This window comes from Triticum urartu, chromosome 2A (assembly GCF_056163025.1).
Source record: "Triticum urartu cultivar PI428250 chromosome 2A, HENAU_Tu73, whole genome shotgun sequence".
In the NCBI taxonomy this organism is placed as follows: Eukaryota; Viridiplantae; Streptophyta; class Magnoliopsida; order Poales; family Poaceae; genus Triticum; species Triticum urartu.
The window spans coordinates 37,786,743-37,810,156 of NC_141874.1; the positions used below are offsets into that span (position 1 = coordinate 37,786,743).

The 23,414-nt window shown below is 44.0% G+C and overlaps 1 protein-coding gene and 1 pseudogene across 2 annotated transcripts; one reads left to right on the forward strand and one right to left on the reverse strand.

The window, feature by feature from the left end:
• Positions 1-12,216: 12,216 nt before the first annotated feature.
• On the reverse strand, positions 12,217-17,225 carry LOC125535300 (uncharacterized; annotated as a pseudogene). The gene is made up of 5 exons (XR_015615632.1): positions 17,095-17,225; positions 14,376-16,002; positions 13,990-14,291; positions 13,045-13,893; positions 12,217-12,955 (listed from the first exon to the last, which is right to left on the reverse strand). The product of XR_015615632.1 is annotated as an uncharacterized LOC125535300 (transcript).
• Positions 17,226-19,785: 2,560 nt separating this feature from the next.
• On the forward strand, positions 19,786-21,268 carry LOC125535301 (uncharacterized). The gene has a single exon (XM_048698355.2). It carries the CDS (start codon positions 19,867-19,869, stop codon positions 21,001-21,003), a length of 1,137 nt encoding a protein of 378 aa, XP_048554312.1. The 5' UTR covers positions 19,786-19,866; the 3' UTR covers positions 21,004-21,268.
• Positions 21,269-23,414: the final 2,146 nt, after the last annotated feature.

Genomic DNA, 23,414 nt, shown 5'->3' on the forward strand with positions numbered 1-23,414 from the left:
ACCAAATTACGACCAATGCCAAAATTTAGGTTGCATCATCTAAACCAGGCTAAATATTTTTAGTTTACCCATGTGAAATTATGCATCAAATAATCAGGTAAACAAGTATAGAACGACATGCAGATGTAACCTGATCTTTCACCTTGTCAGGGAGTCCCTTCAATCCAAGAATATACAACATCCAGAAGAAATAAAATCAATGTCATAATTAGTAATCATTTTTCAGCGACAAAAGATAAACAACAATTGGATTTTTAAAACAAAACCTGCAATTACACAAGTATATTTTATATTAGCACAAGTGCAGATCCTGTCTCACTCTTCATTTTGTTCACAAAAAAGTTCAGAATAGCAATCTCGGCGAGCCCTGTGCAAGCATCCCGTGATCTCGGTCGGGTTCGATCTGCATGGCACGCTGCCGATTCTTCCAAGAGTGGGCGCTGAAAGGAACGATCCCAAACCTGCATTGTCAATCGGCCGGAGCTGCATCGGCCTTCGGATCAGAGCGTGAACGGGATCGAGACGGTAGGGGTCGAGGAATTTGGAGGAAGTGAGGGAGTAGGATGGGGGCTGCCACGGGTTGTCCTCGTCGCCATCGGCAACTCCGCCACTACAGCACCATGAGCGTGGGATTGAGGGACGAAGAGAAGGGAAGGGAAGGAAGCAAATTAATGATGTACCTGATGTTTGGTATGTAATAATCGGGTTAATCACTGTTATAATTCGTTGAGTTTGTTTCCATATATTACACTTTGGCGCTAGGAAGATGGGACTCGTATTGTCAAAAAAGAGGAAGTTAACACTGATGGACGAGGAGATCTCTTGCCTACGATTTCAATTACCAATTACCGAATCCGGCTACGCTGATTGCTCTCGATTTATTGAATCAGAACTTGCCAAAATATTTACATGATTGAATTGAATCGATACCTGCCAAAGCAAGCACGAATAAATGGAAGGAGGATCGGACGTGATTCGGTTTTAAGTGGGAAGAAGAAAAAACTAAGGTGGGAGGGGTGGTGAGAGATGAGACGAAAATAAACCAAATGAAAAAAACCAATGAAAAAAAACCGACGAAACTAGGAGGTGGGATCGTTACTGCGGGGAAATTAAGAGGTGGGACGGAGGACGAAAACAACCCAGGAAAGGTGGGACGAAAAAAAACCCGTGCGTTGCCACGGGCCAACAAATGAATGTAAATATTGCTTGAGTTTTTGTCCATGAATGCGCATATTGTGTGTGATATTCCATGGGACAACAAACACAAGCATCTTCCTTTCTCTTTTCAACAGACACCATTCACCCCTCTAGCAGACCTTTCCATCAAGTTGTTATCGGTCACCTTCTACATCCCTACATCATTCATCTTTCAATTCACTGCCCTTTGACTATGTTTGTGGCTTCTTTGTCGTCGTGTTGCTCTCTAATATATTTGGAACACCAACAACTAATGGTGATTCATAAGGCGCCTCACGTTAGTACAAAATAATAAGAAAAAAGAATTAAAAATTAAATAAGAGAAATGACTCAGCCAGGAAACATTTGTTCCACCACATCCTCATTTAGTGACTGTATTGAATGATGCTTTGTTTGCCTCCAAACTACACATGGGCTATGCCTTCTTCTCTTTATATTCCCTAAATGCGTTCGGGCGTGTTCGGACATCAAACGGGCGTCCAGCATGCTCCCCAAAATGCGGATAGTATGGCTCATCCAAACCCAGACCATATGTATGGTGTAGAATGTGGTTATCCAGACTATCCATCACGAAGGAGAGAGGGCCCAACACAAAAGCCCTACCGAAGATAAACCCTTTCCTTTTCCTGCCAGACCCTTCCATTCCTGCTAGGTTTCCCGCTGTAGTGGGACATTTCTCGTTAGAGCCCCCTCCTTTAAAACCGGATGATGTCCACATCTCCTTCACCATGGCGCCCTCTCTTCTTCACACCGTATTTCCCCACGGACCGCCAAGCGCCCCACTCTCCGTCCTGGTTCCACCCCCACAAGTTCGTGCCGATCCGCCACCACTATGAAGGGGAGGAGGTGTGCACCACCTGTGATGCCCCTTGAGCCAAAAGCGTAATCTCAACAGTAGAAAACATCAGGAAGGGCATTCAGCATGCACGCAGCTTAATTAGTCCTATCAATATATAACACCAATCAAATCAGATTTTGTTCTACATTGGCACAAAACCTTCTACTAAAAATCAACTAAACAGGAATTTTGCATCCTCTAGTCACCGTGTCTAAAAATCGACATGATTGATTAATTAAGTTGGCAACAATTCGACATGATTGATTAATTAAGTTGGCAGATTGATTTTTAAGATAGTTGGCGGATGATCTCAACTTGCAACAACTGATATATGTGTGTGGCATGCATGCATGCCTTGCACCACGGAATAAAAACAAGTAATTTAATTTTTTCTCCAATTAAGAATTGTGTGTCAAACATCATGGCATGTGGTCTCCATTCATGTAGTGACAAACTGATCATCCCTGCTGCAGCTTCCCTCGCATGCAAGCGTTATGTCTCCTTACACGCCGAAATATTCTTTTGATCTCCTTTCTTGACAATTAGTCAGTTGAAGAGGAAACTTAAGTTAAGTACCTCTCAAAACTATGTAAACATGAATTATGGTGAAATAGAAGAACAAAATCTTATTTTTCTAAAAAAATAATACTTTCAATCTGTATATACTGGCCCCAAACCCAAAGGAAAAATAAAAGATCTACAGAAGATATATATCAACTTCAAAAAATCTGAACTTCAGGCCAGGTCACAAAATTCTAAAAATATAAACTCAAAATCTAGTGCCAAGAAATTTGTAATCCTTAATTTACACTCTTATACAGACCAAAGCATATGATTTGATCACCTCCAAGTTTCAATTTTACCTTTAGCCAAGACATGCTTTCTTCATGTAGATGCACGGACCAAAGCTCGAAGCATGACTAAAAATCAAGAGCAATATGATGAGTTAGAAATTAAGTAGGACAATTAACACATGGCTAACAAAAAAGGATGATGAATGAAAAGGACGATGCCGCACTACTGTCACACAGAATATGTAAAGTTCTGGTCGTGTATGTGTTGTTAGGTCAGCATAGATGTCACAATATTTGTTTGACACTTTCAGCTTGTAGTTCATTAGAATTAGCCTGAAACCTTAAAGTACAGAACAATTTCATATAGTGCAGAGCCTGCTTTCCAAAGGTATGCACATAATTGTGGATTCTATGTTTTGAAAGTTTCATCCACGTTTTTTTTCTAAGCTTTATTGGCCATATTATGATCTTAATATCAGTGTCAGTTTGTCACCAATGAACTTTCGTTAGTAGACCACTTACATACATAACTGTGACATGTCAGAGCAGAAGTAGAGCACTTGAATATCAGCGTCAGTTCTTGCTTCTAAACCATCAAGTTTAGAAGTAGAAGAATGGTTTATTCATTATGGATGATCATGATTCCCAATAGCATAAATGAATGGCAAAGCTAGTCTAGGTAAGAATCATAGTGCAAAGCTGGCTGTGCGGCAGGGGTAAGCTAATTAGGGGGGGGGGGGGGGGATTCATGGCAGAACTTGCAATGAACATTGCTGACAAAACAAAATTTCTAGCTTAGCATAGAAACTGAACATAGTCTGATAATGCAATATCATGATCCTTAACGATTCAAATTAGGCACTGTAAAAATCTACAAAATAAATTCACTAAACCTGCTAACAAACCAATAATTTTTCCTTTGTGCTTCTAAAGGCAAGTTAGCCCAACAAGCAAATGGAACTGTTCAGTGATAGAAATACGAAAAATACTGCCAATTACATCTCTTGGAAACATTGAGAAACATCACTAAAAACAGACTGAAAAATCAGTAGGTGATGAAGCATAGATCAACTAATCAGTAGATCACCGAGTTTATCACAATGACATAAAAGAGTTACTTTTGTTCATATGTGCGTATAACGTGGCACAAAGCATAATGATCTAAAAAAATATGCAGTAAAACAATAGCCCAGCTTCTTCCTTTCCAAGCTGCTCTCAGTCCACAAGCTTTATCTCGCAGCCCATCCAACACAAGTCATCCTCGTCTGCTGAAACCATCAAGCAAAGAATACTAAGACCATGAAGCAGCAAATTGATACCTTATGCGGGAGCACCGGGAGGAGCAGATTGTATCAGGCATAGTCCTCGAAATCCACGTTCCGTGCAATTATTAGCCATCAAAATTGCTTGTTTTCACGTGTGCTGTTCCGCCGAGATCAATCGATCAAGTAATGGGCTCGTGGTTAGCTAGCTTCCACGGAAGCATCCACCTGCCTGCTAGCTTGCTCCTTGTACATAGCACACCATCTCAGCAGAAACCAATCGGCCGGCTAGCGCGGCTAACGACTCCGGCGCACCAACAGTGATCGCCTTAATTTGGGTAATGCAAAGGTTTTAGAGATGGGTCGTGATTGGGTAATGCAAAGGTTTTAGAGATGGGTGGTGATGGAGTCAGATTAGGACAGATGCTCCTCAATGTAATCGTCCAGAGGCCTCCTTGTCTCTCGATGCCGCAGGCGGCCACACTCGAAGATACGGCCATGCTGGGCACCAAGGCATGGGACGGCGGCAAGGCGGTGGTTGAGAACAATGACCACATCGCCTTACGCGGAGCCGCCCGGGGCGCCCAGGAGGTGAGGGAGTGGGCTGTCGCCAAGCTTGCCGAGGAGATTAGTTGGCGGATCTTGGCATCCTGGGCAGGGAAAATTGGCGAGAAGGCTCCCTGCTGAAGCCTCATCGCGTCGAGGGCGTACGCGGCAGCGATCCCGACGGCAAAGATGGCTAGGACGGGAGCACGCCGAGGTCATGGAGGAGACCGCGCGGGCGCGAGCGCCGTTGCGATGCGCGCGTTGTGGGAGAAGACCGGAGCGATGCAGGCGTGGCGGCGTGGGATCCGGCAGGTAGTCGGACGGGTGTGGCTGGAGGTGGGGAAGGGAAGGGAGAGGCGGAGCCGAGCGGTGGCGACGCAATCTCTAGGAACCCTAGGCGTGAGAGGGGATCGAGCGCATAGGAGAGGGAAGAGAGGAGCGTCTCGGATGGGAGTCATGGGACGAGGCAACGATAAAATAATCGGTGGGAGAGGCAGAGAGGCGAGACGAAAAATTACCCGGCGAAAAATAACCAACGAAATTAAACCGGACGAAGTGGGAGGTGGGACGAAAAAAGAAGTACCAAAGAAGTACCAAAAAAGACCAGGTGAGATGGGACGAAAATAAAATTCAGAACGCGACCTATCAACTGAGACATTAGAAATAGAGATATATGTTTTTCTTTGTCATCTCATAAGCATGGTCGAGGCTGTGGGACGGACAATAGCGGTAGATCGGGGAAGGGTGTTGGGCAATGAGGGCGAGATCTACAACAACGATGATAACATTCTAGATGATTGGAGCATGGCAGATAATAAGGGTGAGAAGGTCGAGGCGTTTTGGCGGTAAGAATAAAGATTCGCACATGTGTCAAAGTAGATGAGATGCATTGATGGTGAATCGAGAATAGGTAAGTCGTCCCTTGTTGCTGCTGATCTTCCAAGAGCGGCATCCCTGGGGTGCATATGGCTTCGCCACCTGGGGGAAGGGGCGGCGGTGAGCTCGGGATCTAGCCTGGATCTAACCTCCGTTGGTGGTGGTGGGTTGGATCTGGCCCGTGGGGAACTTCTGGTGGTCCGGTTGCGGCGAGCTGTGGTCCGTGGCTCTTGTGTGGTGGCGGTATCGTCTAAGCATCGGAGGTGTGCAGGCCAACAAGATGGCGGGCCGGTAGCGTTGCGTGACTGGCTGTGTGGGCATGTGGGTCGACTACTCCAGGTGAGAGCTTTGACAGAATGGTGGTCGCGGGTGTCGCTTCCTCCTTGGGGTGTTGTGGAGCTCTTCTTCCACCCACCAGGTCATGCCCTTCGAGGAAACAATGATGGTGGCTGGAGGAACAGGCTAACGACATGTCCTTCTTTGTCGACCGTTTTTTGACGTGCCTCTGAGCGTGAAGTCAGAGTTGTAGCGCCCCCAGAGCTTGTGGCTCCTGCCCCCCCCCCCCCCCCCCCCCCCTTTGGTATTTTTTTCCGTCAGTATTTTTTATATATTCCATAAAAATTTTCCGTAAATTTTCAGGTCAATCCGAGAATTTTGATTTCTGCACAAAAACAACACCATGGCAATTCTGCTCAACACAGAATCGAATGCTATACATGACGTATTAAAACCAGCTGGACTACCAGTCGTGTCTGATCAAATGGTAGCGTCAAACGTAAAAAACCAACACGCTGCGTAGATCCAAATTAGTTTAGGAATATTGAAAGTAATTTTTTAAAACGAAATGTTCTATGAAGCACAAACTCTTTCTAAATTTGTGAACAATTTTTTAAAAGAACTATAACTTTTACAGAAACATTTTTCTAAATTCCAAAACAAAATTTGGAAACGTGAACGTATTTTGAAACTCCTCAATAAAATTTGAAATTATGATCTTATTTTGAAAATGGAACATTTTATGAAACTCCTAAAATAATGAAAACATGATTTTTTTGAAATTCCAAAAAATTTGGTAAAAATGCAATTTATTTTCAATTTATTAAAAAAATTAAAACACAAACATTTTTAGAAAATACGAACATATTTTGAAATTTCCGAACAAATTTTTGAAAGATGATAAGAAAAATAAACTAGAAAACTAGAAACGGCATATAAAAAAAGAAAAAGAAACAGGAAAATGGGAAAAAGGAAAAAAACTAAAAATGATAAAACCCAAAAAGAAAAGGAAAACCGGTAATAAGAAACAAAAAATCGGTTCAGGGAAACTTCTAGATGGTTTCCAAAGCCGGCTGGCTAGATTTGCACAAGTTACAATGATGGTTCGAGTGTCTGTGGATGGCGGTTCGGCCAGGGGCCAGAAGAGGGGTTGACAGGAGCATGAAGAGGAAGAGGAAGGTGGCCACAACGGAATCAACTAACACATTTTTTTTCCTAGACAACCGGAATGGAAGAAAAGATGCAAGTTAACGCGTTTGCGGTTACAACTAACGGTAATTTTGTGGGCAGACTTTGATGCGCTCTCCACCAATCTGAACCCATAGGTGAGAGTTCCCTGAAATTCAAATATCCGCGAGTCAAATGCATATGGTCTGGTTCCCAACTTTACACGATCAGTCGATATATATGCATTCGACAACGAGCACGCGACTTTGCAGTCGATATATATATCCTCCTCTTCGCCAAAAAAACGCAATCTTCCCTGCTGCTATTGCGTCAAAAAAGCAGCGTGCTAATCTACATCAAATCAGCGTCTTAACCTTCTGCATACTCTACCCTTTGGCGCAATACTTCAGGATGTAACTTGTGCAATTCTACTCTTCTAAAAAAAATAACTAGGAAACACAACAACTTTCTTCTACAACGATTTGGTATAATGGGCCGCCCGCTGCGGGGTTTCGCTTGTGCGTTGCATCGACAGTTCGTTTTTTTCCAACAATTCTACTCTTCAGGATGTAACTTGTGCAATTCTACTCTTCTAAATTCACGGACATCTAGATTATTGCTACTTTTTTTCAATAAGATGTCAATCTTTTCCTCACATGAATACACATCCATACAAAAAGAGGGGACCACATCTACAGTTTTTTGTGCCATGTAAGAGAGTGAGAAGGAGAGAAGCTCTGCATGCATGCACATAGATTCCCTCTCCAACTTTGAGAGGCTTGTAACTTTTTAACCAAAAATTTGTTTTTGAATTTTCTTTACATTGAATTCAGGGCGAATAGGCTTTTAAAACATGATCGACCTTGAATATAATTTTAATGAGTTTAAAATACCGATTTCACACATTTCACATATTTTATAATATCATGTTCCACTCATTTAAAAAAATATTTCATATATAACACATTTCACTCATTTTAAAACAGATTTTCACACATTTAAAAAATGAGTTCACTCATTTCATATAACATATTCCACTCATTTCACTAATTTCAAAGGGTTTTATCATTTATGCGACTAGTTGTGTCCTACTATTCAGTTTTTCCACTAGGAGTTTCAATTGCTCAAAAATGCCATCGCTCTGTTAGGCGCATACTAAAATGTTCTACTAGACACCATTACTGTCAGCTAAAAGCCCGTTTACCATGTTAGATAACCAAAATACCCATGGACCAACATGTCAGCTATCATTCTATCTCACTACGATAAATGCAGGTCCTACTCGATCCTCAACAACGTTCTTATTTTTCCCTAAGATCATTCGTTTGATTACTCCTGACAAGTGGGGCCCACACATAACATCATGTGATAGAGAGAGCCGACATGTGGGTCTAGAGGTATTTTGGTCATACTACATGGTCAACGGGTTCGACCAGACACTAACGGTGTCTAATGGCATTTTTGAGCAGTTGTAAGTTTTAATGGCAAAACTGAGTAGTGAGACACAATAGTGGCATAAATGATAAAACCCTTTCAAAAAAGATTTCGTAATAACATATTTCACTCATTTAAAAAAACTCCAATAACATATTTCACTCATTTTAAAATCAGACTTTACAAATTTTAAAACAGATTTCACTCATTCCGTCTAACATATTTCAGTTATTTCACTCATTAAAAGAAGATTTTACAATATATTCCAGTCATTTCAAAAAATATTTCGTAAATAACATATTTCACACATTTTAAAATAGGTTCCACTCATTCTATATAACATATTTCACTCATTTCAAAAATGATTTCGGAATAACATATTATACTCTCTTTTTTCATAAGTAACATATTTGAGAACCCATATTCCACTTCTCACTAGCTTGCTTCAAACAATAACATCTATTTCAGTTGCACATTTAAAAAAACATATTTCACTCTTTTGAAATAAACTGCTACACATTTACAAGTAATCAGCTTCACATGTTCACATTTTTTCTTGTGAAATAGGTTTTGTTCACATATGGAACGTGACTTCAAATTTTTAACATGTTTAAAATGTACCAAGATGGCAGTTCTAAAAGTCTTCAAGCCATGAGTTCAAATATATAAATTACTCCCTCCGTCTTATAATGTAGAACGTTTTTTGACATGGGGAAGTATCAAGTGAAAACGGCTATTCAGTAAAAACTGAAAACTATCGTCGTACACCATCTGATCCAGGATGTACGGTGCACAGCAAAGGTGAGAATCTAACTAGCCACTTAATGACAGTCTTACAGCTAACCCCCTGCCCTTTACGTCCTAGCTTGGTAACGAATCAGAAAAAGCGCGAAACAAATAGACCCGTGCGAGGTTGACTTGGAGACGGCGGCGGCGGTAGCCCCACGCAACGGCGACCCGACGGCCACCGTGATGGCCGCGCGCCACGGCGACCTCAGCGGCCCAGCTGACCTGGCGCTGCCCCCAGGCGACCTGGTGCTGGCCCACGCGAGGGATACCTGCGACGGCTTCTCGGTGGCTTGCCCTTCGAAGCTAATGTTTCTGTAACTGAATGATAATGGTGTTTTGCTGTAACTGAATGTATGGGTTGTACAGTACACTCCTTGTTGTTTTGCTGCATCTGAATGAAACTGGGTGTACAGAAAATACTTGAATGGATGTGGTTATACAAGAAATCTTTGGCCTTTTCCTATTGCTGTACATACAAAAATTGTAGATTTACTGAATGAATGTGAATTGTTTCTAAAAATATGTCTTGTCTGTATCTACGGTGAGCTAAAATTTCTGCGATATTGTCTACGACAAATCCAAGATAGAGGGGGCTCTCACTCTCAGATATGTGCATTTGGTTAATTAGATGGTCCATGCCATCAGCAATTGCACTATTGACTGACTGTCTATTCTCCGCCTCACAAGACAACATCCCCTGTTCTGATTAAAAGTGAGGCGTGTACTGATGTCAAAATCAACAACACTCAGTGTTGCCTCTGTTTAGTAAACTGTTAAAACCAACAACACTCAACATTGTCTGTTTACCACCGGTGCTGTTTACCACACTCAATATTGCATTTTTATCACAACGTACATCTGATAAAACCAACAACCCTCAGCATTGCCCTTGCTAATTCAAGGACATAAGCGGGCAATGATTTCAACATCACTTCTATGCAATAGAATTGGGGCAAACAACATGTTGTGAGAAACAAGATTCTTGCACTGCGGTTCGAAATTCCACCATGGCCATTTTGACGAATATGAAGACATAAATATTCCAAAGAAATACAATATTCTGACATATATATTTAGAAATAAAATGGTAATCTCCTAGCAAGATGTTGGCAGAAAGTTCATCTCAAATTCGTCCAACACATGAGCTTTAACACCAAGTTGTCGTTCAGAAATGCATCGTAAGATTGGATTAAGTGGCTAGTTAGATTCCCACCTTTGCTGTGCACCGTACATCTTGGATCAGATGATGTACGACGATAGTTTTCAGTTTTTATTGAATAGCCGTTTTCACTTGATACTTCGCCTTTCGCCTTTTGACATTAGTAACGAACTTAACTTTCTTCTTATTTTACTTCTATATAAAGTTTCCAGGTGGTCGTCCGTTCACTTTCAACACGCCCACTTCCTCTGTTTCCCTTCTCAAAAAACAAAACAAAAACCTCATCTGTTTCCATTTTGACAAGTGGGCCATCCAAGGCAGCACGCTAGGTATAACCAATCCATCTCCCCCCTCCTCCGATCCTTCTCTCTCCCTTCCCCAATCCCATGCCTCATGCCGCCTCGCTCCTCCAATCCCCGTCCCCTTGTCGCGAATATTTTCGATCTCCATTCAAATCGCCGCCAAGCTCGCTCACCATCGTCGCAACGCTTGTACACTCGCGCCCACCTTCATCTTCGCCAGGAATGCGTGGAGGCCGACGCCTCGGCGGCACGCCAACTCGCAGTCGCCGGACCACATGGAGGTCGCAGCCCCTGCGGGCGCGTTAGATCCGATACAGCAGCACGTTCATACGAGCGCAGCGCGACTCCGGGACACAGTGACAAACAAGTGAACCGTCCGGCGTTTCCATCCGACACATTTCAGCCTGTTCAAATTTTCCGTACGTCTCCACAAGGTAAACCATGCCGGTAGTGCTGAACCAGTTAGATTATTGATTATTGAACCGCGGATAATGGTTGCAATTTTCATGCTTATAGCATAATTAAGTTCTGCTTCCAATTAGATTGCAGCTTAATGAACTTCACAAGGTACACCACGCACGTGACAAGACTCTTGGATTCTATTTACTACCACTGTGTTTGGAGTTCCTCGGTGTTTCCTGCTTGCTTTAGACCCCATTAGAAATTGCCTTTGTTTGCTGTGTTCTAGAAAGTATACACGTTTAATCAGAAATACAGGTGGGTCACTCACCCCTATTTGTAGTTTTGTACTATTGGTGAGTCTGATGAATAAGCGCTGAACTTGAAAATCTAAATTGTATATGTATTAGAAGTCCACTCCATTCACCATCAAAGGAAATGATGGTAACTTTCAGGTCAAGCTCCACCAGTGCTATCCGCAGGAGTCTCGCACCTTGTCCTGCTGGCAACCTCGCGCCCGAGCCGCCGACGCGCCTTCGCCCAGCTGGCCGCCGTGGGGTCGCACGCAACATCTTGCCGCATGCCACCTAGTGCCTAGCAATTGCCGCATGAATTTGAACTAAACTCCAACTGTGAGTTGGAAAGAGAAAAAGAAACGAAAGAATCGATAATTCAATATAGAGGTAATATCACTAGCAGTCACAAAACTTGCGTCGGATGTGCATTTTAGTGCTAGAACTTGCAAAATACATCGTTGTGGTCGCATAACTTGCGTTTACGTGCACATACAGTCACAAATCCTGTCTGCCTTCATACGACGTGCTGGCGTGGCATACCTGGCCCGCTGGCAGCCTCTGATTCCGTCCGGCGCGGCGCGCGCGCGTCTTCTTTGCAGAAAACCCCTTAGCCCGTTCAGTCAATTGATTACTTTGACCAAATTTCTGCTGTTTTATAAATCATTTTTGACAAAAATCTCAGCAACTATTTTGACCAAATTGGACAGGATATCTGCTGTTTTATAAATCCGTTTTGGCAAAAAATCACAGCAACTCTTTTGACCAAGTTGGACAACATTTCTGCTGTTTTATTAAGCTTTTGGCCAAGATTTGTAATATAGCAGACTTGCAACAAGGATCTAGCACGGACAAATTGACCTTAAGTAAACAGGAACAGACCATAATTGAAATGACATATTTGGCACTAACATAAGTAGTTTCTTAGTCGTACGAACCAAACCAAAAGTGACATAACTGTTATCACATCGTCTTCTAAATAAGTACTGAATTAGAGACCGCAAGTTCATTCATGAACTCCATCACCAAACCAACAAGTTCATTCATGAACTCCATCAGACTTTCACCTAAAGATGCATGTAATGTAAACTACAAAGACAAAAAGTCATGCAGATCATCAGGCCAACCTTCATCATAGAGATAAGGATCCTGGCTAGCTCCTGGTGCATTTTGGCTAAAAATGACCTCCTCCTCACCCTGCATGACAAGTGGCGGTTCATGTATTGTGGATCCATCGGGTCCAAATAGCAAGTTGAAGAAACCTGGAGCAGCAGCTCTTGCTCCTCTTGGATTGCCACCTCCTCTTGCATTGGCCCCTCCTCTTGCATTGCCACCTCCTCTTGCATTGGCCCCTCCTCTTGCATTGCCACCTCCTCTTGCATTGGCCCCACTTGTTGGAGCATTGCTTCCAGTTGTTGCAACATTGCTTCCCATTGCAATATTGCCTTCCCTTGCCTGCTTTTTTCTTGGCCTTACAACTTTCTCATTAGCAGTCTTTCTCACCCTGCCTCTTGACATGGCTGTTGTAACTCTAACCATAGGAATTGAGTCTCTGGCATTGGCAATGAAGCTAGACTCAGGTAGGGGGGCAAATTCCCTAGGTGCTGGATATGTAAACTTCTCCTGCTCACACAAGTACAATATAAAAAGGTGGGTATGTAAGCACTTAAATGGTAATTACATCTGCATAATTTTGTCACTGAATATATTACCATTTCTTGCATCTTGTAAACCATTGAGTCAGGGGTTTGTGTTGGATCGAGCTAAGGGTAGACTCTGTGTGGCATGATGTTCCGCAACAGGTGAAGCCAATGTATCAATGTTTAAGTATAGTTTGAAGATTAGAGGGGAAAATATATAAGCAAAGGATGGTATAGCAATTATGCTTGGGTCGTCATATTCTTCTTCAATTGTTGTTTCCTCAGTTGTTGTTTGATTAACATGATTGTGGTGGCCCTTCTTGTTATGGTCAGCAGCTCCACAAACAGAACAATGCATGGTCACACCATGTTTGCTCAATTTTTTCACCCCAGTCTTGTCTTTCTTCTCTTCTGGATCTTTTTTCCTGTTCTTCTTAGGCCTGCCCATTACTTTTGTGTACAGGGGTGGGTGAACAGCAATGCCATGCATTTTTTTCCCATTGTTGTGGGTCCCTCATTGGCATCATATTAAATCCATAACACTTCTTATATTCCTCAACAGTGTAGCATGAATGGACCATGCTCTCTGGCTCAATTCTCTCATGCCTAAAACATGCAATTGCATGATGGCAAGGTATGCCAGATAGTACCCACCTTTTGCATTCACAAGAAAGCATGTTCAGGTCAATAATGTATGTGTTGTTCAAAGAGAAAACCTTGAAAACACCTTGCCCATACTCTTGCACCCTGCAGTTCTTTGCCCACTCCACATACTTGTCCAATTTCTTCTGTATCTTGGGACATAATCTGCCTGTCCATTTCTCTGCCTCTCTCTGCTTACCAACAATCCTGTTTGTTAGCTTCCACATTATCTGGTCCAACATTGACTTAATTGGCATTTCCCTCGCATCCAAAATGTAACTGCAAAATAGTACCAAATATGTAAGCACACAGTTGGCATTTGATTTTTTGTTGACAAGAAAATAACAAGAGAGGAAAAAGTAACAAGAGAGTAACCTATTGAACACTTCTGACATATTGTTTAGTAATATGTCACACTTGCAAAACGGGTCAAAGAATGCTTTGATCCATGTTCTTGGCTCCAATTTCTCAACCCAGGTGTAGGCACCCAAGCTGTGTTCTTTAATTAGATCCATGTTCCTGGTATATGCAGCTTCATTAGTGGACCTTGCTATAGACCATAGATCATTCTTGAGCTGCTCTCCCTTGTGTACTTTATGGAAATTTTGATAAATGTGCCTAACACAGTTTCTATGTTCTGAATGAGGGAAAACCTTTTTCACTGCATTTATTAATCCCTGCAAAACAGAACACATTAATCTCTGCAAAACAGCACACACTTATGTTGTTGCAATGAAGAAATTGAATGATCTAGTACTAACCTTCTGCTTGTCACTCATAATGGTGTATGGTGAGGTGTTCATTATGTTCAGGTCATCCTTTAAGGATGCTAAGAACCACTCCCAGCTATGGGTTGACTCCACTTCACATAACCCAAATGCTACTGGAAAGATACAATCATTGGGATCGATTCCAACGGCTGTTAGTAATGTTCCCTTGTATCTCGTTTTAATGTGACAACCATCCAGGAAAATGATTGGTCTACATCCCTTAAGGAATCCCCTCTTGCATGCATCATATGACCAGTACAATGTGGAAAAGTGGTCTTGTACCTTCTTTGTCTTCTCATCAAATACTTCCTTAGTGCACAAGAAGAACTGGCTTCCTGGATTGCTCCTTCTAAGCTCTTGACCATAGTCCCACAAAGTATTATATTGGTTATCATCTACTCCCCTTATTTGATTCACTGCTGCTCTCCTAGCTCTTCCCAACTTACTCCTGTGTGGAACCAAATTATATTCTGTCTCCACCTTATCTGAAAATTTCTTCAGAGGCATTTTTTCATTGTCTCTGAATTCTTCTCTGAACTTGTTAGTAAGAAAAGGAGCAGTCAGAACTCTCAGGTCCCATGCTTTTGTGCAAGTGTGATTGTCAACATACTTCTTGATCTGTATGCTACTTGACCTGTTATCTTTACCTGCCTTCAAGTACCAAGTGCAACCAGGCTTGCATACAGCCTCTAGTGATACTGAAGTATTTCGGAGCTTGTTCACTTTCACCCTATTCCTTACACTGTATGCAGTGAGAGCATGCCTCAATTCCTTCATATCTGCAAACACCAACCCAATCTTAAACACAGGTGCATTCAGATCAGTTGTTGGGTTGAAAGTACTGAATTTGTGCTTCAGCTTCTCTTTCTCTTCTTTCGACATATTTAAGTGGTTGTCCTCCAAAGCATCTTCTGGAAGTTCTTCTTCAAAGTCTGGCAATATGTTCTTCTCTCTGTGATCATCAACATCTTTGTCTACATTTGCGTCAAACAAATCATCATCACCTCACTGTCACAGAACTCCTCATCTGTTTCTGACCCTGCATCCTCATCATTTCCCTCTTCTTCACTATTGTTAACATCCTCAATATTCTCCTCCTCCATAGCATTCCTTGAGCTACATCCTTCTCCAAATGACATAGATCTCCTTGTTGTCCTTGACATTTTCTCTCTAGGACTCTGCTCTTTCTCTGGATAACTGACATTTTCTTTTCCATGCCTCTTTGGAGTAATAACCTTAGGTGGATCCTTCACTCCATTTGTCAGAACATCATCTTTGTTTAATGACTGCAGAGTATCACCATGGTCTACTATCAGCAGCAGGTTCTTGTGCTCTAATGTTGCACAAATCATAAGAACAATGTCGGCATCACAGGTCAAGAGCTTCAGGCCATCACTAACTGTCTTTCTTGGTTCACACCAGTAAACATCAATCTTTGAAGCTTGTCTATCATAGCCCAGCTGCAGAAGAAAGTCATCAATCCAGAGTAAGGACCAAGTGTCAGTCTGACAATTGTCAAACCAATCAACCTCATAGTCCATGTATGTTCTGTTTATGTCACTGCCACAAAAGAAACCACTATGGTGGATCTCAACACTGAACAGACCATCAAAATCTCCTGCAATGTAAAAGAGTTCATAACAAATCAGTACATCATGTTAAAATGTCAGATTCAGTTAACAAGTACATCAGTCCTCCCAACAAGTTCAGAGAAAAAATTCAGTTAACAAGTACATCAGTCCTCCCAACAAGTTCAGAGAAAAAATTCAGCAAATGCCAACTTCAGTTAACTGCAGCAATGTCAAACAACGGCAGCAAGTTCGTTTCTCGGTCAGTGCACAAATAATGTTGGCTTTTGGCTTTTGATCGCTAGACCAAAACTCCCAGGAGCTAATACACGTATGATGTGCAAAGCTAGCTAGCAGCCAAGCAGCTTAATTGATTCCTGTACGTAGAGCTGGCGAGCTTGCAACTAGCGAAGCTAGCGATCGGCTGTCTCCGCGAAACCTCTCGGCAGAACAAAACTGATCGATGGATTGATAGCTAAAGGCTCTTGACGTGCCTTGCTCTTTTATTGCTTTTCTTCTGATCGGTACAAGTTACAGGGATTATACGTGCGTATATATATAGCAGCTTGGACTAGCACTCAAACCTACTCGGTTTGGACTTCTAATCCTACAACTACTACAAGTGCCCATCTGTGTCCGACTAGGACTCTAACACCACACGTCGTGGTTACTCCTACACATAAGCTCATGCACTAGCCGTTTTATTCCTAACTGAATTTAACTGACGACTAAACTAGGCGCAGGATTACACATTGTCAGACTTCAGATAACACTGCACACATTCAGACTTTTGAAAGATTCAACTAGCAGCAGTACACATTGTCAAATATCTAATAAATAATTTCCCCCAATTAAACGCTAGAACAATTTACATGGAGGCCTCTCGTTCCTCTGATCATCAATTTCTATGGATAAAGCGACCTCCTCAATAACCCCTAATTAAACCCTAGCACGATTCCGCAAGCAGGGCCCCAACAACCATCCGTACGTAATGCCTAAGTCCAGAACGGGCTACACACGGCGCCAACGTACATCAATCAGACTTGATCGCCCTACCCCATGAACCCTAACTACGTCGGAGACGGCGAACATAACAACGAACAGATGCAGAGTCAGAAACGACAGAGGACAGTAGGACTAACCATACGGCGGCGCTGGATCGCCTCGCACCCGACGACGCGGGTCATCCATGTCCTACGACGACGGCCGCCGTGCCGCCACCGTGTTGGAAAAATCGACGGAGACAGAGGAGCGACACAGATGAGGGAGACGAAGCGGTGAGGAGGAGTGGGAATGAACGGGTAGCATTTTTGGGGACCCTTTGGGCAAAAATAGCAGGCCTGCCTGTTCCCCCCGTTGGAGGGTTTTTTCAGCTAATTACGAAACGGGCTAAGGGGCTTTCTGCAAAGAAGACGCGCGCGCGCCGCGCCGGACGGAATCAGAGGCTGCCAGCGGGCCAGGTATGCCACGCCAGCACGTCGTATGAAGGCAGACGGGATTTGTGACCGTATGTGCACGTAAACGCAAGTTATGCGACTACAACGATGTATTTTGCAAGTTTTAGCACTAAAATGCACATCCAACGCAAGTTTTGTGACAGCTAGTGATATTACCTCTTCAATATGCATGCAATAAGAGAGGGAAGAAATGAAACGCTGTTGCAACGGAATAATCAGATCGGGCTTCAACTGCATGCCCAACAGGCCACATGCTTTCGCCCAAGGCACTGCATACATTTTTGTGAACCTCTCCTTGTTTAAAGTCGTGCAATTACATGAAACACTACATCTGGGCATTGCGTTTATTCTAGTATCAATCGTTCAGAGAATGATGACTAAAATTTATATGTGGCCGCGACCCCGCGTCCCATATCACGACCAAAGCAAAGCGAGTTCACGCCCAGCCCACCACGCCGAGCAGCTCTTCCTGCGCACGGAGGATCGATGGAGGCCGGATGAGCCACCTCAGTTGAGGCGCAGATGCGCCTCCTGCGGAGGACGCGCCGCCTCCTGGCAGCCGCGGCCAAAGGGCTGCTCACCGGCGCTGACGTCACTCTGGCGCTCCTGTCGACCAGAGACCACCAACTGGAGATGGCGCGCGCCAGCATCGCGCGCACGACATTCACGGCCTATAATCGGCGGGGCCGTCAACCTGCTGGTCGGCGAGATATAGGGGGGTACCGCCTAAATAAATCGCATCCAAGCCCCTAATTTGTTTCATAAATTGGTTCAAAGGTGGGGTGGAGGGCATTGCCCCCCTCATCTTAACACATAGCTCTGTCTTGACTAGTATGTTGACGAAAATCTTGGCTACGCCACTGGGCGGCAGTGCCAATCCACACGAGGAGGAGAGCGGAAGCATAGTAGCTGCCGTGCGACGCCTCCTCAGGAACGCGCACAGGCCCCAGCACCCTGCCCCTCACACACAAACACTGACAAAAGGAAAGATTAAATACCAGACCACCCTGCTCTGTAGGTAGACAAACTCCCTTCCACATCACTTCATGATACTTCTTGCAAGAGAAAGTGAGCTCTGAAAATATTCAACTAGTTCACACGTGTTAGTAGCAAATTATGTGGATGAGCTATTTGTAATCTTGTTTCCCACCGATTTGGTCGTATTTTGATGTAAACCTTTTGGAACTCGGTGACTTAAATTTACTTTATGTTTAATACTCCCTCCATCTTATATTAATTGACGCTAAAACGATGAGGGAGTAAAATGGTTGTGTGCATCATTTAAAGCCGAGGCAGGGTTATCCCCTTTTTGTAAAAAAAAAAGCAAGGAGGGAGGAAAGCATGCATTTGAAACCAAGCAACAGTCAAATCAGTAAGTTTACAGGTCATCTAAAAATCTTTACCGTCTGGGTCATCCATCCAGTAAATTAATCACTCAATCAGTAAGCTCACATGCCTAGAAAAACTCAGTGCGGGTCACATATGCATGGTAGATATCCAAACCTCATATCTTTCGGCGAAGAAGAAAGAAGCCCAACGGATAAACCACAGGATATATAAAAGCTGGAAGCGAAGATATAGGCATCGATGGTCTGCAGGTAATCCTGCTGCTGAAACGCCATTGTCGGAATCCCTTGAGGTGTCGAGCATCAGATATATGCGCCGGCCATATCTTGCCTACATTCTATTCTAGGCTTGTGAAGCAGCGTGTAACATGCTTGTGAAGATATGTGGACCGGGCCGGGGGAACTTGATGCATCCATATCTTGCTTGGATTATTAATCCCAAGCTGCGTGTGATTCTTGCCTACAGGGATTGATTATTGGTGTATATGCTTTGTGAAGATGCCACTCGTGTATCTGCTTGTGAAGGTGCCATTCTCCATGGAATGGCTCGGATCAGCCACGTATACACGACCTTTTTTCCGGTGAGATAAAGTTTTACGCGACCTTTTTTCCGGTGAGATAAAGTTTTAAATAGCGTGCGAATGGCAAATAGTGACAGCTAAATGGAATTAGATCCAGTTTTGCTAAAGCACATCTAGATGTGTTCTAGGTATTGCACATCTAAGTTCTATGTCATTGATTTGAATTAGATTTGTTGATATCACAAATTACCGGATGGTAACCACAAGTCCCAGTACCGAAATCACTTTACCGACCCCAAAATCTTGATTTTTTGATAAAATTTATCCTGATTCAAAATTCATTACAAAAATCATCAGTATTCACTATTTACGGATAAACTCGGTGCCACATACGAGATATTTTTTTCATGTGGGAACCAAAGCCTTGACCTTATGTGCCTCAGAATCAGACAGGTGATAGCCAGAATATTTTGTTTCCGAGCCGGAGTATTTATTTGCCCACAGGCGCCTCCTCTCTCTCTGCATATACGTTACATTCTTCCCTCCCAGCTTGAAAGGAAACCACCACCATCACCAGAGCTTCAAGTAGGATGGCGCACAGAGCGCTGGAGGTGACCCTGCTGTCAGCCAAGGACCTGAAGAACGTGAACCTGATCACGCGCATGGAGGTGTACGCGGTGGCGACCATCTCCGGCGACCCGATCACGCGGCAGTGCACCCCGCCGGACCCCCACGGCGGCCGCAACCCGACGTGGAACGCGACGCTGCGGTTCAGCGTCCCGGCCACCGCCGAGGAGGCTAGGGGCGGGTGCCTCCACATCCTCCTCCGCGCCGAGCGCATGTTCGGCGGCGACCGCGACGTGGGCGAGGTCATCGTGCCCCTGGCGGAGATCCTCACCGGCGGCGGCCTCGGGGCCACCAGCTCGCCGCGGTTCGCGTCGTACCCAGTCTGCAAGGTGCACCGCACCGAGACGCGCGGCCTGCTCTACCTCACGTACCGCCTCGGCCCCGTCGTCCCGCCGTCGCCGCTGCATGGAAAGCCAGCCGACGGGTGGCCGGTCGTCGGGTACCCGGCGCAGCAGGTGATGCCGTCTCCGCCTGCAACACCGGCCGGCGGCCATGGGGATGGGCCGTTTTCGCCGGCAAAACCAGGTGCTGGCTATGCGGATGTGTTGCCGTCTCCAAAACCTTATGGGTACGGGACGACGCCGCCGTCTCTAAAGCCAACCGATCAGTTGGTGTCCATGACAACTTCTCCAAAACCAGTCGGGCGTCTGGTGTCTATGCCGGCGTCTCCAAAACCAGTTGAACATGTGGTATCCATGCCGCTGTCTCCGAAACCAGCCGGGCGTGCAGTCTCCATGCCGCCTTCGCCAAGGTCAGCCGGGCATGAGGTGCCCATGCCGCCTTCTCCAAAATCAGCCGGTGGACATGTGTCGTCTCCGAAATCAGCCGGTGGATATGTGTCGTCGTCTCTGAAACCATCCGGTCATGTCGTGCCACCATCTCCAAAACCAGACACGTCTATGGCCGTGCCATCGTCTCCAAAGCCTGCCGGTGGACATAATACAGCCATGCCGTCGTCTCCGAAGCCATTCGGCGGACATGCGTCCGTGCCGCCGTCCCCAACACCATATGGTGAGGCGGTGGGTGAACGCATTTTTACCATGACAGAAATCTACCGGCGTCCCATTATCCAAAGAGGAGCTGCCACCACCCCTAACTAGCTAGTACCCGAGTACATTGTTGAATAAATAACATGTGCACGTCAGTACATGACCTAAATATAAGTCGGCAAGGCTTCCATAGCTTACCCTTGTAAGGTAGTCATGATCTAGTACTACACTTCTAGTGATAGTTTGTTGGCTTTACTACTAGATAAGAGTAAAGTGTACCATGAGGTATTAAAAGTTACCAAATGTTTTAGTGGTGGTTGTAAGTCGATTGTAAAAGCAATAAGAGCAATCAGGCTTCAAAGCCTTTAGTACTTGAGCTACCTCTGTGGATGGCGATTGTGGCGGCGGTTCTGCCTTCGTCTAGGAAGGAGATAAGTTCCTTGGTGCTCCTCGCCGCGTGTTGTATCTGGCTCAAGCGCAATAACAGGGTCTTCGACAAACAAGGTTGGTGTCATGCCGCCAAAAGTCGTTTCGCGCATCCGTGCCGACTTTGCTTTGTGGAAACTAGCTAGGGCTAGGCGAGGTGGGCCTGAAGGAGGATAGCTCTTGTGTTCCTTTTCTCTTGTGGAGCAGGCCATAACTTGTGGTATGCTTGCTTGTAACCTTGTGCTACTCTCTTCCTATCTTAATAGTAGGTTTTTTATCAGTTTTGACTCATTTTTGCCACGATACTCAATTTTGCCACCAAAGAGTTTCAGCTGCTCTAAAATGCCATCGTTTGGGTATACATGCATGCTCAAAAAAGGCCATGTAGCACTATCACTGTTAGGTCAAAGCCTGTTGACCACATTATATGTCCAAAAGAGCGAAGAACTAAAACTTGTCAGAATCTGCTATCTCTCTCTCTCCACTTGTTAGGGAAGATGCAAAGAGCGAAGAACTAAAACTTGTCGGCAGGGTGGTTTGAACCACTGTTTTAAATAGTGTGATATAGCGTTTAGAGATATCCTGTGCTAAGAAACTTTGGTCCTAACACATGATACCTTTTTGACAACCCGTCTTTTTGTCTCAGTAGAGCTGTCTTTCAGTGGCATGTTTCAGTCCTCTTCCCCATTACTTAGAAAAAGTGAGCCACCGTAAAGTTTTAAATAGTATGCTATGGCATTGCTATAGCGTTTAAAGAGGTCTGCGCTAAGAGGCATAGCCCGCTAACCTTTTCTTTTCAAAAAAGAGGTTCAAACCCCGCCCTCTGCATCGTTGTGATGCACACATCCATTTTGTTAGTTATTAAGCAAAGTACATAACAAAGGTAACTAGGACCAAACATTACAAGATATCAAATAGAAAGAGCAAGTTCTTAGATAAGGACCTGTGGTATTTTGGTCATACAACATGGTTAAATGGGCTTTGACATGGCGGTAGCAGTGCCGCATGTCATTTTGGAGCATATGGAGCATACATCTAACAACATGATGGCATTTTGGAGTAGCCGAAACTTTAGTGGAAAAACTAAGCAACGTGGCACAACTAGTGTCATAACTGATAATAACCCATCTTAATATATAAGGCACACGCAATGCTCATGCGTGTTCTTGAAAAAGTTGTCTCGGTGCATGTTTGTGAGTGCGAGCACACACTGCTCTTCTCACAGTGTACAAGATTGCACGCGTGGCCAGGTGCCCGCCACACTTCATGAATGCCTAATTTAGTGCTCTAAGTGTGTGCAAAATTTCGTAGAGATATCACATCAGTGGTAATCTGGAAAACAAAAAACAAAATTAGTGCTTCAAAATCAAATTTTGAAGTTTCTTTAATAGCTCCTTTTTTGGGGTCCAGAGCTCTCCCTATGTCATGTCAACACCAAATTTTGCACGCAGCTAGAACACTCGATCGTCTTTGCTCAAAAAAATCCATATTTTCTTGAACTTTTTTGCTATTTAAGAACAATGGTCAGCCACATGAACTACATGCCACCATGTACTATTCACCCTCGCCGTTTCTGTTTCAGCTTGCGAAAATCGTCCCATGGATAAACAATGCATGAACAACACCTGCTACCGCCCCTATGGCGGCACACGTTCCACGTGTCACCTCAGGCGGGTGCCCCTAGAGTAGTTTTGTCAATGATTTTCAGAGGTGGTCCTTCATGCAAAAAAATTCTGCTAAACAAAGTTCGGAAAGAAAAGGAGTTTTGCTTTGGGTACCCCCCCTAACAGTTTACATGAATCTTAAAGTTACTTAAAAGGTTATCGACATATTTGCTTGCATATCACGTATTGAATAGATTGATTTGGATACCAAACAGTATATTACCCTTTTTATTTGAAAGGGTGACTCCTAATCTCCACCTTTAATCTACATCAAAATTGGTAACTTATGTGTGTGTGTGTGTGTGTGTGGGGGGGGGGGGGGGGGTTACAAAAGTGGTAGATTCTAGAGAAAAAGTTGAATGCAGTAGTTTTCTGAGACCGATCACTGTAAAGTGGTAGTTTGTTGTTAAATACTATTTGTATGTAGATTAG